The following is a 19032-nucleotide window of genomic DNA, read 5'->3' as shown; positions in this document are numbered from 1 at the left end:
TCACGGCCGAGTCCCAAGATGGGGTCTCCACAGTTGCCTCACCATTAGCTGGGGGGCCACATACAACAGACATGCAATCTTGGGTCTGTGGACGGGGCCCCAACTGCAGTGGCATATCAACTGCCTTGAGTTGTTAGCAGTACGTCTTGGCTCCTTCAAACAGCTGTTACTAAGCAAGCATGTACTTGTCCATATGGACAACACTGCTACCGTTGCGTACATCAATCACCAGGGCGGTCTACAGGGCGGTCCGTCGCATGTTGCAACTTGCCCGCCGCCTCCTTCAATGTTGTCAGAAGCATCTGAGGTCGCTTTGTGCCATTCACATCCCAGGCGTAGTCAACCATGCAGCCAGCGAGCTCTCACAGAACCCTCCACATCCGGGAGAAGGGAGACTCCATCCCCAGGTGGTGCAGCTGATATGCCGTCACTTCAGGACCGCACAGGTGGATCTGTTTGCTGCCCTGGACTCGACCCATTGCCAGTTGTTTTACTCCCTGGCTGAGGGGACCCTTGGCACAGATGCATTGGCACACAGCTGGCCCCGGGGCCTTCGCAAGTATGTGTTTCCCCCAGTGAGCCTTCTTGCACTGACATTGGCTGAGGAGCAGATCTTGCTAGTTGTGCCGTACTGGTACAACCGGACTTGGTCTCCAGAACTCATGCTCCTTGCGACAACACCTCCTTGGCCCATTCCTCTGAGGAAGGATCTTCTGACTCAAAGACAGGGCACCCTCTGGCACCCTCGATCAGGACAGTGTTTTCTTTCCTGCAGGACGGTATTGGAGTGAAGGCTGTCTCCCTCCACCCTCAAAGTGTATGATGCCGCTATAGCTGCACTTCACGATGCAGTTGAAGGCAAGTCTCTGGGGAAGCATGACCTGATCATCAGGTTCCTGACGGGACTTGTCCCTGGTGCTTAAAGCTCTCCTTGGACCACCCTTCAAGCCTTTGCAATCAGCTGAGTTGAAAACTCTGTCCCTTAAGACAGTTCTCCTGGTTGCATTGGCCTCTATAAAGAGGATAGGGGACCTGCATGCATTTTTGGTTTGACGAATCGTGCCTAGAATTCGGTCCGGCTGACTCTCACATTATCCTGAGACCCCAGCCCGGATATGTGCCCATGGTTCCTACCACTCTTTTTAGAGATCAGGTAGTGAACCTGCAAGAGCTGTCCTTCGGAGCAGGCAGACCCAGCCCTGGCTTTGCTCTGTCCCTTCCGCACTTTGTGCCTTTACGTGGACAGAAAGCGAAGCTTTAGGACCTCTGCTCTTCGTTTGTTATGGAGGCCAAGAAGGGAAGGAAAAGGCTGTCTCCAAACAGAGGATGGCCCACTTAATAGTGGATGCGATTGCCTTGGCATATCAGTCCCAAGGCGTGCCTTGCCTGTTCGGGTTGAGAGCCCACTCCACTAGAGGAGTAGCTTTTTCCTGGGCGCTGGTGCATGGTGCCTCACTGACAGATATATGTAGAGCTGCGGGCTGGGCGACACTCAACACGTTTGCTAGATTTTATTTCCTCCGTGTACAACCGGTTGCTTCCAGCATGCTCACCCAGAGTGGCCAGTAACGGCAGGAGCCCCCGTTCTTTTGTCAGCTTGCTGCACCATTCCCCTCTCTGAGTGGATAAGTGTGCCTAATTGCTTCAGTAAGTTCCCCTTTGGTGAACCCTGTTAAGTTCATAGACCACCCCTTGCGGCTTCAGACATTGTGGAGTATCTGTCGCTGCGTAGCGTAAGCCTGGTCCTATCTTCTGCCCCAAGGTGCGGGGGGATGCGGAGGCTTATGCCTGGTGCTGAAATGGGTCAGTAACTATGGCGTTTTATAAGGGATCCCAGTTCATCGGTTCACTTCTGACATACGTCAAATGTGACCAAATGAAAGAGAACATCTTGGTTACGTATGTAACCCTTGTTCCCTGAAGGAGAAAGTTCCTGTGCCACCGCTGAGCATGCGCCACATGCTCATCTCCCCAACGGAAAACAGAGTGCGGGTGCACCCATTTCCACATTTATATCCTAGCTGTGAGGCGGTGCATGTGACGCAAAGCTAGCACGCCATTGTCTATTGGCTCGTTTAGTATACACTCAAAGGTGGTAGGGCTCTCATGCGATATCCCAATTCATCCCATTCACTTCTGGCGTAACTGAGACGTTCAGTACCCAGCTAACACATTTTTGTTCTTAAGGTGCATACACACTACCAGTGTCACCAGTGGCTAGCAGTGAGGTTGCTATATTGCTCCAAAAAGTCGAACTTAATTTGCATAAAGTTGAACTGATCTTAACTTTGTCGCTTTTCTGGCAAGCCCAATGCAGTTGCCAATGGTCTCTCTTGCTTGTGTCACCAAAAAAACAGCAGCTCTCCGTTGAAATTAACCCTTTCGCATGTAAGTTTAAAATATTCTGGCTGACCCCCCAGCGTGAGTTTTTTAAAGCGACCGTTATTTAGAACATATTACTTTATGGTTTCCATGGCGACGCGTCATTGCTTGTTACGTGACACACCGCAGCACTGTATGAATGATGATCTGCTTTCATTTAATTTTTCCTTTTTTTTTTCAAAATATTCACAGATTTGTTAACTATAGCATGAAATATCTAATATTCCGATTGCCAAATACGTGCAAGTGGATGTGTTTTGCTGTTTAAACACCTTTATAACAATCATGTTAGTTAAGCCATATGCGCGATGGGCGCCGCCTGAACTGCATGAAGCTGGAAGTGTCACCATGCCTTTACACTGTGTCTTAACCAGACATGACAGCGGCACACTATTTTAGAAATGGTTTCTGATTTCCTGTGACATTGTGGCTGGAATAACACCACAGAGTATGCCAATAATGATCTCAGGTAATGTTTATGTGCTTTATTTAATGTTAAAAGCATGTAATGTGACTTTGAATACAAACCCGATTCCAAAAAAGTTGGGAATAAAAACAGAATGCAATGATATGGAAGTTTCAAATGTCAATATTTTATTCAGAATACAACATAGATGACATATCAAATGTTTAAACTGAGAAAATGTATCATTTTAAGGAAAATAAGTTGATTTTAAATTTCATGGCATCAACACATCTCAAAAAAGTTGGGACAAGGCCATGTTTACCACTGTGTGGCATCCCCTCTTCTTTTTATAACAGTCTGCAAACGTCTGGGGACTGAGGAGACAAGTTGCTCAAGTTTAGGAATAGGAATGTTGTCCCATTCTTATCTAATACAGGCTTCTAGTTGCTCAATTTAGGTCTTCTTTGTCGCATCTTCCTCTTTATGATGCGCCAAATGTTTTCTATGGGTGAAAGATCTGGACTGCAGGCTGGCCATTTCAGTACCCGGATCCTTCTTCTACGCAGCCATGATGTTGTAATTGAGGTCTGGCATCCAGGTCTGGCATTGTCATGTTGGAAAATGCAAGGTCTTCGACATTGGATGGGAGCATTATGTTGTTCTAGAACTTGGATATACCTTTCAGAATTGATGGTGCCTTTCCAGATATGTAAGCTGCCCGTGCCACATGCACTAATGCAAACCCATACCATCACAGATGCAGGCTTCTGAACTGAGCGCTGATAACATCTTGGGTTGTCCTTGTCCTCTTTAGTCCGGATGACATAGTGTCTCAGTTTTCCAAAAAGAACTTCAAATTTTGATTTGTCTGACCAAAGAACAGTTTTCCACTTTGCCACAGTCCATTTTAAATGAGCCTTGGCCCAGAGAAAACGCCTGCGCTTCTGGATCATGTTTAGATACGGCTTCTTTTTTGACCTATAGAGTTTTAGCCGGTAACGGCGAATGGCACGGTGAATTGTGTTCACCGTGCCACCGACCCACCGTGCCCTCCCCTCTGGAAGTATTCCTGAGCCCATGTTGTGATTTCCATTACAGTATCATTCCTGTATGTGATGCAGTGCCGTCTAAGGGCCCGAAGATCACTGGCATCCAGTATGGTTTTCCGGCCTTGACCCTTATGCATAGAGATTGTTCCAGATTCTCTGAATCTTTGGATGATATTATGCACTGTAGATGATTATAACTTCAAACTCTTTGCAATTTTTCTCTGAGAAACTCCTTTCTGATATTGCTCCACTATTTTTCGCCGCAGCATTGGGGGAATTGGTGATCCTCTGCCCGTCTCTGAGAGACACTGCCACTCTGATAGGCTCTTTTTTATACCCAATCATGTTGCCAATTGACCTAATAAGTTGCAAATTGGTCCTCCAGCTGTTCTTTGTGTGTACATTTAACTGTCCCAACTTTTTTGGAATGTGTAGCTCTCATGAAATCCAAAATGAGCCAATATTTGGCATGACATTTCAAAATGTCTCACTTTCAACATTTGATATGTTATCTATATTCTATTGTGAATAAAATATAAGTTTATGACATTTGTAAATTATGGCATTCCTTTTTTATTCACAATTTGTAAAGTGTCCCACTCGGGTTTGTATTTTTTGTGCTCCCAACTGTAAGAACCCCACATCGGCCCAAAAAATTTAAAAAATCCGACAGCCTGGGTGAAGGTAATGTGTGTATGTCTTTTCAGCACCCCTGTGAAGTTCACTTTCATTTTTAGAATTAAGCTTCAATTTTTACTTTAATTGCTTGTTTAATCTGACTCATATTTCAAATGATTATTACTCTTAGATTGTGTTTCCAATTAGAAATTAATCACTGGTTATGTATTAATTTAGATCTTTGAATTTTCTGATTACCTTATATTTTCAATTATTCGTTCATTATGGACTCGGTATCGCACAGGAAGTTACATCAGCCTTATGTACTTCCATGATCACAAACACGCCAGTTGCTTCTTACACAGAGTATGCAGGGTAAATATCTACCTTTAAGTCAGTTGCACTCTGCTCACTTGTAACAAAAAGCATAGTTTTGTATATTAATGGAAACTGCAACTTACTAAGGCGCCAATAGACAGAAATCGAAAAGATCTCAGATGATGTGCTCCATTCTCCTTTCATTGAGACTTCCTGTATGATCTATTCTGGACACTGACTTGCAGTAATACCAAACTCGCAATAGTCTACTAGAAATAATGATTTAAGAATAAATGCAGAATAAATCAAGAATAACATTTATTTTTCAGGTAAAAATATGTCATACCAATTACACATTTGAACAATTAGAAGCCAGTTCAGAAATAATAAATACATAACATCAATTGCTCTGAAAGTAAGAATTGCATACAGTAGTAGATTAATATTTCTAATAATTCACCCATCACTGAGGGTACTGGTTGCAGAATGTCCCACATGACAGCTTTGCACTTTCCCTTAAACATCCAGACCAGAACAAAAGGATTGTAAATATTTACTACACCAACACCTGTTTTGAGGGGAGAGGAGTGGGTTATCAGATATCTTGAAGAGACACCACCCAAAAGGAGGACAGAATTCTCTTTAGTTTACAATCGTCCTCATAATACCAGTGACTGCTGTGAAATTGAGACCATTTTACCAACCACACTGAGACATTTAAAATGATACCAAAGATGAAAAGGGAAAAAAACAATAGATACACAAGATACATCATTCATAGAATATGCATTCATGGAGAACTTTCAGTGACTTGAGTCAGGGGGAAAGGAAGGAGGGTGTGTGGGGGGGAACGTTGCATAGATGAGTGAGGAGAGTTTGGGCAAGGCAGTGTAGATCTTCTCTCCAGATGAGTTTTATAGCTTTATTGCAGGGTGCTTGATCTCAGCTTTTGTCTCAGCAGGAAAATCAAGTCTTACACAACTTTGTAGCTGTACTAAAAGCAACAATGGATAATTCGCCTCAGATCTTGAAATTAAACAAATGGAAACAAGAGCGTTCGAACTGTGAACAAACAAGTTTATTCTATGACAAAGATTGTTTTAGTAACTCAAATAAATAATGTTTAAATTGTGTAACATTGGTAAATTAGAATATGTATCCATTTCCTTGCGAGTGCTGTCAAGATTAATCTCTGCTGCCGTGCACTTGCCGTGAGAGCCTGCCCATACTCTCTTCAGAGCTCTCACGATAGTACACATCCAGGGAAGAGTGGAGACTCCACTCTCAGATGGTCCAGCTGTTTTGGGAATGCTTTGAGGTCACTCAGCTTGACCTGTTTATGTCCCCCAGAGACAACCCGCTGCCAGTTGTTTTATTCCCTGACCGGGAGAACCCTTGGCATGGATACACTGGCACACAGCTGGCCCCTGAGTTTCCCCGAGTCAGCCTGCTCACACAGTCACTGTGCAAGGTGAGGAAGGGCAAGGAGCAGGTCTTGATGGTTATGCCATACTGGCCCACCCAGTCCTGGTTTTCAGATCTGATGCTCCTCACGACAGCCCCTCCCCCTCAAATTCCCCCGAGGAAGGGCCTTCTTTCTCAGGGATGGGGCACAATATGGCACCCATGTCAAGATTTCTGGAACCTCCACATGTGGTCTCTGGATGGGACGCAAAGGATTCAAGTGGCCTACCTCCAGTGGTAGTTGACAAAATCACTTCAGCAAGAGCCCCCTCTTCATTGATAGGTGTTCTTTCCACAAGGAAGACCCCCCCCTGTAGATGTCCGATCAATGTCGTGCGTTCTTTCATACAAGACGGGTTGGGTCGAAGGCTGTTTCCCTCCACCCTAAAAATGTATGTTGCCACAATTGCTGCACATCACAATGCTGTAGATGGTAAGTCTCTGGTCAAAACATGACTTGGTCATCATGTTCCTGAGAGGCATCAGGAGGTTGAATCCAATAATCCAATAGTTTTAATCTTAAATCAATATGTAGTCTGTGTCTATATTTGTTCTTCATGCTAGTAAGTGCTAAATCCCCACTTTCACAAAGGTATATTGTCGTGAACAGCACTAATGTAGCGCGATTTTCTGGCATGGATGGAGTCAGTTTTGACAGTGAAAGATGAAGTAATTTGACTGAATGTCGTGTATTTACTGCATTTTACCTGTTAGAAACACATGCTCAGTTTTTATGTTATTTTAAGTTAGAGTTCAATAAAATGTAAGGCAAAACTTATATTTTGTTTGCGTATGTCAGTTTGAGAACCACTGCTGGATATCAGCCTACACTTTGTTCACAGATTTAGTCAGAAAACGAGCAGCACAATATAGACCAACTGAATGACACTTTAATTCAAGTAGAAAATCTGAAATGAAGATCACTGAACTCCAGCTTACTTGTCTGTGTTTTCAGATCATCTGCGCTTCGTCCTCAGTGTAAAGAGATTGCCTGACTGCAAACATTAAAACGTTATTTTAACCCTTTTGAGCGTGAGTTTAGAATATTCTAACTGACCCCTCAGAGTGAGTTTTTTAAGGCCACCGTTATCTTAGAACGTTTGCCCTTAATGTTTCCATGGCGATGTGTAGTGCATGACGTATGCTGAATGCAGCAACAATAACACTGTATGACAGATGGGTCGCTATTATTTTGTTTTTCCTTTTTTTATTTAAAATATTCATAAACTTGCTTACCATGTCATCAACTATCTGATATTCTGATTCTCAAATATGTGTAAGTGAGTGTGTTTTGTCATTTAAAAACCTTTATAAATTATCTTTATCTTCTATAATGCGAGATGGGTGCCGCCATCTTAGTTTGCCCCGCAGTTCATAAATTCATAATTTCCTCCTGAAATATATGCAAGTAAGTTGCTGGTGAACTGGAAGAATAATAGAGTAAACTTTATAGTTACTTAGGCCCATTGTGTCTAATATGAATATGAATATGTCGGCAAATTATATTCTAATTCACTGTTATTGCTGCTTCCACTGATGTCTGACATCAGTGTGTTATTTTATAAACTCTAAATGTATTGTTTTACTGCTTATGCTTTTTTAAATGTGTGAAACCTTAAAAAAAAAAAAAAAACATTATGTGGCTGAAAACACTGCATAGTTGTGATATATGACAAGCCCTGTCCGCGCGCGTCCGTCTCACAGCCAAAGCGCGAAAGCACAGATTGAATCTGGCTGTTATGTGACGTTGCTGAACGTTCAAAATCCCATATGTGGGACCGTACCGCTCAAAGGGTTAACAGAAAAGCTCTGATAGGGGGTTTCAATTCTGGAAATCTGGCAACCGTAAGCATGGACGCTCGTAAAAACAGTCTGTGCTGTTTTGTCTCCTTTATTAAATAATTTTTTTTTTTCAAAAGAGTGGTTTTGGTAAACTTTTTAGTCTTTTAGCCACATTTCAGTCTCGTCTTTATTTTATCAACGATATTGCATGTGTTGTTTTAGTCACATTATCATTAAATGACATTGGTGTCATCTCTCATCGTCAAGTCTTAGACATGGAAAAAACAGTCATCAACGAACACTTTTCGTCATAGTTTTTCGTTAACGAAATTAACACTGCTGGGATCTCTCTCTATTCTTAATGGGAGAGCCTCTGCAGTCAGCAGAGATTAAAATCCTCTCTAAAGACAGGGCTCCTGACTGTGCTCACTTCTATTAAGAGCATTTTCAGTCATTTTCGGCATTTTCAGTCCATTCCTGGAATTTGGGCTGGCTGGCTCTCATGTTTCCCTCAGACCCCAGCCTGGACACATGCTCAAAGTTCCCACCACTCCTTTCAGGGATTAGATGGTGAACTTGCAAGCGCTGCCCCTGAAAGAGGTAGACCCAGCCCTTGCATTGCTGTGTCCAGTTTGTGCCCTACTTTGTATGTGACTGCAGAACCTCAGAACAGCTCTTTGTCTGCTATGGAGGCCAGCAGAAGGGAACGGTTAGTATTTGCGTGTAATGCCTGGTTGGTCAGCCTCTGTACTAGACTAAATGCCCATGTGTTGTGGAGACATTACGTCCCATCACCACAAATCCTGTAGCCCCCAACTTGGCTACTCAGCGGAAAACTTAATGTGAGTATCTGAATGCTGCCTTATATCGAGAGAAATCGAGAGTGGCTTGTGATGCAAATCTCACTTGCCAATGGGAATTGCCTCAGGCAAGATCCCAATTCATCAGTTGTTCTGACGCATTATCTCAATTTTCACTTTCAGGGAACGGGGGTTACATTAGTAACCTAGACATTTTCCAAATATTCTGCTTTGGTTATGGAAATGTTAAAATATCCAGTTTTCTTAATGTTAGAGGAACGTTTTTTAAAGGTTTAAGGCCAGTACACACCGGGACGAATATCGCGCGCGATTATCACAGACATTTAACGCCTTGTGACTAAACAAAGGAGGCCAACATGACTGTGCACACAGATGCGGAAAAAATGGCAGGCGTAAAAGCGTAATTTTTTTAATTAAATTTTTATTTTTTGGGGGGTTTGACGCGCCACTTTAAAAACTGGCCAACCAATGAGATTGGTGCTTTTGTTCATGTGCATGGAGCTTCTGAAGTTACAGTAAAACATGACTTGGTGGCGCCAAAGCACAAAACGAGCACACATTGACACCAAGACGACGAAGAGGAAGTAATTGAATGTGGCTCCCTGATCAGTGCCCTGACTACTGAACTAGCTAGCTGATTGAGATGCACACTCTATGGGTGTTCCAGTTCTTGGCCACACCAATAGATGTGTATTTTTTCTGTGTTTGTTTTTTTTTTTTCTTTTACATTCAAAAAATATAGTTGAGAATGTCTATTTCATAAATATGTTTATTTGCACTACAGTTCACTTGCACTTTACTGTCATTGTGAGTTATTTGCACTACCGTTTCTTACTACCATCTCTCATGTCATATACATGCCATTTTATATCTGCATTTTTATTTTCTTTAACTTTAATAATATCATCATTTTAAGCTTAATATGATGTTTCTGAAGCATTCTTTCAAAAAATCGAACACCTGCTGTTAACGAACAGAATGATTGAAGGAAAGAGAAACAAAAAGAACAGAAACTACAACTAACTTTCAACCACAGCCGATAAAATCAACTGCAAATAAATTAAAGGTCCCGTTTTTCGTGGTTTTTTGAAGCTTTGATTGTGTTAATAGTGTGCAATATAACATGTGTTCATGTTTCGCGTGTAAAAAAACACCGTATTTTCCACATAATTTACTTATCTGTATACCGCTGTTTCCACTGTCATAAAAACGGGCTGATGACTTCCTTGTTCTATGAAGTCCCTCCTTCAGAAATACGTAACGAGTTCTGATTGTGCCAGCGGTTCCAGTGTTGTGATTCGACAGCAGCTTAGCGAACCTTGCCCGGAAAGGTCACGCCTCTTACCATAACGTGGAGATGCATGCGCTCAGTGTTATTGTAAACATGTCTTTAATTTTACCCTATCAATTTGAGCCATAATCAGACCCGGAGATTGGACTGCGGGATGAAAATAACAGCGTTTCGACGACATGGCGACAAACACACTCTACAAACGCAACTCTTGTGTATTCCTGTGGGCGGAGGTCAAAAAACTGTTTTAGTGACGTCATTAAAGAAGGAAGTAGAGGGATGTAGTCCAAACTGGCCGTTCAATGTAGGCGACTTCTGTTAAATAAAATATCTCGCTTGGCATTGAACTTTGAGCTTTAAAATTTTACAGATTTTATTTATACTCTAACAACAACATTACACAAACTAAAGTTTGAAACATGGGATCACGAACAACGGGACCTTTAAGATATTAAATCTCTCAAGATCTCAGCAGAGCATGATTAAACAACTCCAAAAACAGCATTACCAACTTCATATATTACAAACTTTATTTTTGTCATACGTCTACAGACGTTCTTATCAAGAATTAACAGAGGTTTAGATGTTGATGTTTGGTTGAAAATGTTTTGTTTGATGTCACCATTATGGTCATCGGTATTTGCTTTAGCTTGGCTCTTGACCTTTGACTTGTTAGTTTATTTCTCATTTAGCAATTGCAGGTGTTTTCAGAAAATTATTCTCCATTGATAAAGAGATTGATGAAAAGGCAGATCAACATGTCACTTTTAATGGCAATCAAATGACTGCATTAAAGTGGTTTAAACAACTGCTTTTCTGTACTTTCAGTAATAACTTAATTATGGAGTTGAAGCATTAATGAATACGTTAAAATAACAAATTCAAACGTTGACAACCTCTTGTGTAATAGTTGAGACACACTTAGACATCAACACTCATACAAACCTCAACAATGGTGACAATCAAAAAAATACAAATGCAAATAATAAAAGAGGGCGCAATATTATTCTAAAATCACACATTTTGAGTGGATCCCATGGGTTTTATACATTATATATATATATATATATATATATATATATATATATATATATATATATATATATATTTTTTTTTTTTTTTTTTTTTTTTTTTTTTTTTTGACAAAAACAAACCATTGTTGACACAAAAATGACATTTAATCTACATTTATCTCAATCAGATCCTCCATATAATGTAAACGTGGAGACTAAACCATCCATGAAGGAGAATGACTCTGTAGAACTGACCTGCTCCAGTAACAGCAACCCTCCTGCAAACAGCTACCAGTGGTTCAGCTTAAATGGGACGTTGCTAGGAAAGAAACCCACTTATAAACTGGTGAAAGTGTCTCGGCATACTGTGGCCATTTCCTGTACAGCCATCAACTCATTGGGAAGAAACCATTCTAGTCCACAGAAACTTAATATATTGTGTAAGTATTTGTGAAGGGCCTATGTTCAACAAACAGTGTTTAAATGAGTGTAAGTGAAAGTAGATCATTGGTAATGATTCTATCTATCTATCTATCTATCTATCTATCTATCTATCTATCTATCTATCTATCTATCTATCTATCTATCTATCTATCTATCTATCTATCTATCTATCTATCTATCATTTAGATCCTCCTGAGATTAAAAATGAATCGTCTTGCCAGTTTGCAAGTTTTACAGTCTGTGTCTGTATTGTGGACTCCAACCCTCCCAGTGAAGTCAAATGGTTTGGTCCAGATTCCTCAAGAACCTTACCCAGCTCCAGCATTAAACAAAATGAGTCTCTTACCATATTTACAGTACAGAATTGGCTGGGTTTACCTGATACTGTCCAGTGCTTTGCCAGTAACAGTTTGGGAAACTCTTCCATAACTTTGGTAGCTCCTCAAAATGGTGAGAAATTAATTCACATCAGTCTTTTTAAAACAATCATTGTTTTAATACAAATAATAATAATAATAATAATAAAAATGTTTCTTTTCACAGGCATAATAATATACACTGCTGTTGCAGCAGCTATTGTGGTTGTTTCAGTTGGCGTTTTAGTGTATGCTTTGAGAAGACACTGGTAAGGGTCTCTAACTCTTTTAAGCTCATTAAATGACTTGATCAGTCAGGCTTATTCCATATGTTTTGTTCCTCCTCTGTTTTCTAGCAACTTTAAAATACCTTTGTCTTGCAGTGGGAACAGAGCTACACAACAGCCTGTAAGGAAGAATGAACAGAATGAAATGAAGACAACCCCAAAGAAGTCTGATTATAAAAAGTATATGTACATACACTACTAGACAAGAGTTTGGGATCACTAAGATTTTTTAATGTTTTCAAAAGTCTCCATTTTCAGCATCATTATTCCAGTCTTCACTGTCAAATGATCCTTCAGAAATCATTCTATTATGATGATTTTCTGCTCACTTATTATAATAAATGTTGAAAACAGTTTTTGCTGCTTAATATAGAAACTGTGATGCACTACAATTCAAAAGATTTTTAGATTTTGTAAGAAATTAACAATTTTATTCAGCCAAGACACATTGAATTTAACAAAAATGACAGTAAAGACAGGTATAACGTTACAAAAGTTTTCTTTTTCAAATAAATGTTTTGAAAAAAAAAAAAAAAAAAAAAAAAAAAATTGGTCTCCACAAAAATCTGAAGCAGTACAACTGTTTTCAACATTGATAGTAATAAGAAACGTTTCTAGAACACCAAATTAGAATGATTTCTGAAGGATGTGACACTGAAGATTGGAGTAATGATGCTGAAATTTCAGCTTTTACATAACAGGACTAAAATAGACTTTAAAATATATTAAATATAAAACAGTTATTTTAAATTGTTATATTTCATAGTATAACATATATTTTGGATAAAATAAATGCAGACTTGGTAGCAAATGATAGAAAATCTTAATGATTCCAAACTTTTGCAAACATTCTACATAGTTTGTTCCCTATAATATATCTGAACTCTTACCAATGGTTTGTATCTGACATTTTCTGCAAATCAGTAAAGAAGAGAAAGGCAGCGATGAAGATGCTTACACAAACTGCCCGGAAGGTCGTGTTTATGACAACTGGGGGGTAAGTACAACTTTGCATCAGTGAGAAAACGTTTCAATGTTTCACAACTATTGATGTCACAGAAGTCTGATTCTGAGAAGTGCATCAGTTCATCTGATATATATAGGGGTGTTGTTTATTTTGTGATTCTGTGTTTGCACATCAGCTAGCTGTTAGAACTGACAACAACACATTAAAGATTCCTACATGCAACAGCCATGACTTTAAACAACACTGCATGTGCCTAAACATTACAATTAAAAGTGACTATTTAGTGAATGTAATTTATTTTTATTTATGATCTCTGTAACATTTTGCTTTTTTTTAATTAGTGTGATGTGAGACCATTGCCATCTGACTGCGCCTTGGAAGATGACTCAGTCTATGCTAATGTTTAACAAAAGACATGTGTTGCCCTACCAGAAAAGACAGAGGCTGAGAAAGACCAAAAAAGGCAAAATAATAATGTTGACTAATGACTGATGATTATGCGTGGAAATGTTAAATGCCAAAATGTCTTGCAACTGAGAAAAAATGGAGAAAGCTTTTAATATATAAAGAATATACTGCATGTATTGTAAGCCAAAATGTTTTATATGCATAATATATAGTGCAAGTTTAGTTTAGTTCAGACAAAAAGTACAAGAATTACAGTAGTAATTTTTTGTAAATATGAGTTTGATTTAAAAAAAAAAAAAAATGTCTCTTTGAAACACAGTAATAATTGAAGAATAAGTTAATATTGCATTAATATATTCATATTCTGTAGTATTGGTTGGCTTGGGTGTGAAATAAATAAATAAATAAAACACAAAGTTAAACCAATTCCTCATTTTATGCAATCTGCAACAAGCAGCATTTGACTTTAAAGATTTCCTGTTATGTTCAATTCTATGTAATGCAATGCTTTTATTCATTTTCTTTTCTAAGTAAAATACGGCATTTTCAAGTGTATACTGGACACTAGCATGCTTGTGAAATGCAGTTGGCATGCATCACATTCCTCAATTCTACAACAGCTGGCACAGACTATGTATGTAGTTCCCAATGATCACTTCTGTTTACTAAAAAATGAGTTTCATTTCCTTTTCTTCTTTTTTTATATACCAAAATAACTGAAAGCTTCATAAATCTTTTCTCATATAATGAAAGTTAAAGAATACAAGTCCATTAAACACTAACTACTGAGGCCAATTCAGTTTTGTTGTTAAACTCTGTGAATAAAAAAAAATCACACCAAAAAATCCTAATGTGTAATATTAGCAATACATAAATTAACAAACATCTATGCAAATCCACAGTAATATAGGTTGTTGCAAAATGTTTGTTGCAAAAAAAAATCTATATACCACTGATTAAACCTCTGCAAGATTGCATTATATTTAGCATACTTACGGTGTGACTACTTTCATCTGCAGAATCTATTATAAAAAAACAATAAATTAATCAAGAACAATATTGTATTTCGGGTTCTAATACGGTGCAGTGTGTGGATTTTGGTCCCCTGGGAAAATCAGGAAACATGCTTTGATAAATTTCAACTGGGTTTTCTGATTATTCCACAGTCTGCTGATGAATGATCAGATATAGCACTACATGATAAAGCGTCTCAAAGCAAAGTGCAAAACAGGAAATGATACACTCGTTCAAAGGCTGCCAGGGGGATTTCTGTCCACATTTTTCTATGAAAGGCACTTCATTAGTGTAGTATGACAGGATTTTTCGTGTTTGTTTCAATATACACTCAAGTGAAAAAAGTAAAAAAAAAAAATCACAGCACAGAAAAAAAGCACTTTTTTTTTCTTTCAAAATATTCAGTCTTAAAAATTGAATAATTAATAAAAAAAGGATAAATGCATAACAAAGAGAACATAATATTTCAGTAAAAAAGCTAAATCTTGCTATGTAGGCCTATTGATTGTGGTATAATTGCAAAATCCATAAAGTTAGTTCCCTTTCAGTCGGTCACATTCGAAGTACATCGGAACTGACCGACGAATTGGGGATCGCTTTGAGAGACCAATCTACTTTGAGTGTAACAAAAAACGAGCCAGTGCACATTGGCATGCAATAATTGCATCCAGCTGCTCTGCCCAGCAGCGCAGGTATAAACGAGTAGAGGATGCGTTGCATATTTAGTTTCGCTGCCAAGTGGATGTGTTGTTCCTGTTCTGCAGATTTACTGAGAATGTTTACTCAGAGGAATTGTTCTTCAGGAAGGGGCCTCTGCGAGCTGGTGTGGGTGTGACAGCACGGACAGCGGTGGTTGCGATCTCACGAGAGCTTCACAGCTCTCCCCGAATGTGCGTCTTCAATGAGTCAGCAGTTAATTCAGCATAAAGAGATGCTTCAATGCTCACAACAGGCTTGCACTATTATCCTGTTTGTGTTGCCACATACATTTCCTGTGCGCTTCAGCACCACAAAGAGCAAATTCCTGAAAGAGCATACATGGTTTGATCTGGCGTCTTGTTCAGGATGTCATTCAAACCGTGTATTTCTGGATGCTGTCATTTTCTGTCCTCACTAACGGCCAAGATCACTCTCACATGCCTGGGCATAAGCATGTTGAGACTGAGTTTGTGGGTGGCTCATGTTCTCACACTAGAGCATGACCATGTCGGCATGCTGGTCGCATCTCGCCTTTCTCATAAGTGCTCGCACTTCTCAGCGTGTTGTGTGCCATCGACAGTGTTGTGTGCTGCTGGCTGACAGCGTGGGTTTTCACTGCAACCCAGTGCGTTGTTCGGCACTCTAGATGCGTGGTCAATACTTGAGTGCGTCAAATGAGGTGGAGTCCCTTCGCCTATTCCCTAATCTCGTTCTTCTTCTGGTGGCCACCAGAAAAGGGCTATTTCGGCTAATAAGCCTTGGTGACCTGAGGATTACAGTAGGGTGAGTTTCCCGCCGATTACATCTCCATGGGCCCACCACTCCTCTATTGCATCGCAAGCATGCTGAGATTGCGTTCGTAGTTTATGTTCTCATATGAGAGCATGACGGCATTGGCACGTTGTTCATCTTGCCTTTCTCGTAAAGGCTTGAACGTTCAGTGCACCGTGTCAAGTCTGATGGCCACATTTACTGTCTCACATGTCTGGTTGGGATTGCTGGTCCTTCTCATGGGGGACATTAATAGTGTTTCATTCAGGGCTCCAGTGGAGGATCAGATGTTGATTGCTACATTGGAGAGAGGGCTGTTATGCTCTTGAAATGAAGGTGATGCTGAGCTTCCCACTGTAGTGGTCTGTGTGCACTCATGCTGAATCAGATTCAGAGTTGACAGCCATGCTTACTGGGTCACAGGGGCACGGCATGACGCATGAATCACTTTGCCCACCCCCATACCTTTTTTCCCAGATGTGCATGAAAAACCTCGTTGGTAGGGCAGCAGTGCTGCTGGCAGACCGCCTCTGCCCTGCATTCGTTGGCCACCCTATAAGTCTACAGAAGGCCAAAGCACTCATAATGGGCGAGGGAAGTTCTAAGCTGGGGTTGAGCTGTGCATGGTGACTAATGTCACAGCGCAGGCCCTCCTTCAGACAATGTTCACCTTGGTGGTCCAGAAGTGCCCCCTGGCTAAACCTTGCGGAGGTACGAGACATCGCCAAAGCATGCTTTCTCGATGCTCCCATCTTACAAGGTGGCCTTTTTTCGATGACACTGTCAAGGATTGTGCCCAGCCATTCTCAGCAATCCAGTAGCAGGCTGAGGTAATCAAGGGCTGTCTTATCGTCGCCAAGGGTACCCTGTGAAAAAAAAAAAAGAAGAAAAAAACACAGCTAGATCTACTGTGATGTCAAGCCCTCAGAGGAAGATGGTGCCACCCGTCTCAACCACCATTAAATCCTTCAAGCAGTTGGTGAAACACCACCCATGAGATGGGTGACCCGGAGTTTGACACAGAGGAGGGCCGGGCAGAGAATCTTTTGTTGAATCAAAAATCTGTTCTGCCACTGGTGTCACAGATAGCAGTCCCCAAATTATTAGTAAAGAGCCGGTTCCTCTATCTCTTGGTCCTAAGAGGGCGCGGATGACAGCGTGCAATGTTATGCTTCGCCACACTTGTCCCTTTCTTCACAAGAAGGTAGGATAACAACAAACAGCATGCGATGAGATGCCTCAAGTTCATGCCATCCAGTTCAACATTGTGCTGTGTAGCAATGCTCTGGTCTTAAGAGTAAGATTGACATCCTACTGGCGAAGGGCACAATCAAACCGGTCCCTCCAGCCGATATGAAGACAGGGTTCTACATCCCCTACTTCATTGTACCCAAGAAAGGCAGTGGGTTATGGCTAGAGGGGCTACAGCAGGACAGTGGCCCCACTGAAACTTTTTCAGAGGCTCCTGGGGCATTTGGCATTCACAGCCGCAGTAACGCTGCTTGGGTTGCTTCATATGAGGCAGCTTCAGCACTGGCTTCACGGTGGAGTCCCAAGATGGGCATGGCAGAGCGGCATGCACTGGGTGTCCATCAGCCCGAACTGTTGCCAAACCTTTAGCCCGTGGTCAGACCCTTCATTTGTATGGGTGGGAGTCCCCCTAGAATGCTGTTCATGGATGCCTCTGCCACAGGCTGGGGCGCCACGTACAATGGGCATGCTGTTTCAGGTCTGTAGATGGGACCTCAACAGCAGTGGCACACAATTGCCTTGAGTTGCTAGCAGTATGACTTACGCTGGGCCGCCATAAAGGGCTGCAACGCAGCAAACACGTGCTGGTCCATACGGAAAATACTGTGACCATTGCGTACATCGACCACCAAGAAAACACGTTGGTCTCTTTTTTAAATTTAACCAGGCAGAGGTTGAAATTCAGCTGCTGAATATGTGTGTGTGCGTGCAATTTCAATTTCTTTTTGGGAACAAAAAGTTCCCACCTCAATAATAAAGCTTCAAATTTTTTTTTTAGACGTAGCATGTCCAGATGTTGGATATGTATCTGATTTAAAACTACATTTGGAAGTGGCTCAGAATGGATGCGAAAATGGATGCAATTATTGCATGAGAATGTGCATTGGTTCATTTTTGTTACACTCAAAATAGATTGGTAACCAATACTTTTTTTGGCAATTACTTTGGGAAAAAATTATAGATAAACATCATAGTTTTTTTTTTTTTTTTTTTTTTTTTTCTCACAGGACATTGAAAGCAGAAGAATGTACTACAAGAAAACATTCTTATAACACATTCATGGATCATGACTGATCTGCAATAGCCATCTCCAGGGCCCAGTTGTTAAAATAAATAATAATCTGGATCAGAATTATCATGATTTGGAAATCCATTGTTTTGTTATCCAGGATCAGATAATCCATCTGACATTTGTTTCAGCATTTCAAAGCGAAAAAGGATTGGATCACCCTGGCCCTGTTTCCACCTAGTATTAAGATGCATTTTGACTAATCATATAACAAGTGGACAACACTAAATACAGGTTTAAACAGAGTCTAAAATGTTTTGAGCTTGTCCACTTTTGACCACTTCCAGAGGGAGTCAAAAACGCATTTGACAGGATTGCTTTTGTAGTGTAGATGCTCATGTTGTTCAATATGTTTGAACATATCAGATCTGAAAAACCCATTCATTTACCCTCCCATATATCCTCCCATTGAAGAAATCAGGACAGAAGTGGTTGAAAGTGGACAAAAGAGACAGATTAAGACATAATTCAATGATCCAGTACACAGGTAGAGAAAGTGTAGGTCTCATTTCTTGGTTTCATGTTGAAAAGTGTTTGTTGTGAATATTTGTTGACTTCTGTTGACTTTGATCATACATTCTTTGTTTAGCTCACGAGCAGTATTTAAAAACAACATGACCAC

The 19032-nt window shown here is 40.5% G+C and overlaps 1 protein-coding gene across 3 annotated transcripts in view; it reads left to right on the top strand.

The window, feature by feature from the left end:
• si:dkey-238d18.5 (myelin-associated glycoprotein) overlaps positions 1-14115 on the top strand; it is a 39675-nt gene extending 25560 nt beyond the window's left edge. For all 3 annotated transcript variants that reach the window (XM_067366358.1, XM_067366359.1, XM_067366357.1), the window contains 6 exons: positions 11333-11584; positions 11775-12038; positions 12132-12213; positions 12328-12411; positions 13156-13228; positions 13540-14115. In XM_067366358.1, coding sequence (XP_067222459.1) covers positions 11333-11584; positions 11775-12038; positions 12132-12213; positions 12328-12411; positions 13156-13228; positions 13540-13605 — 821 coding nt within the window. In that variant the 3' untranslated portion in view covers positions 13606-14115. The remainder of the gene's footprint in view (positions 1-11332; positions 11585-11774; positions 12039-12131; positions 12214-12327; positions 12412-13155; positions 13229-13539) is intronic.
• Positions 14116-19032: the final 4917 nt, after the last annotated feature.

This window comes from Chanodichthys erythropterus, chromosome 17 (assembly GCF_024489055.1).
Source record: "Chanodichthys erythropterus isolate Z2021 chromosome 17, ASM2448905v1, whole genome shotgun sequence".
Lineage (NCBI taxonomy): Eukaryota > Metazoa > Chordata > Actinopteri > Cypriniformes > Xenocyprididae > Chanodichthys > Chanodichthys erythropterus.
Note: the sequence above shows the minus strand (reverse complement) of the source record. Positions and strands in the feature narration are given on the sequence as shown.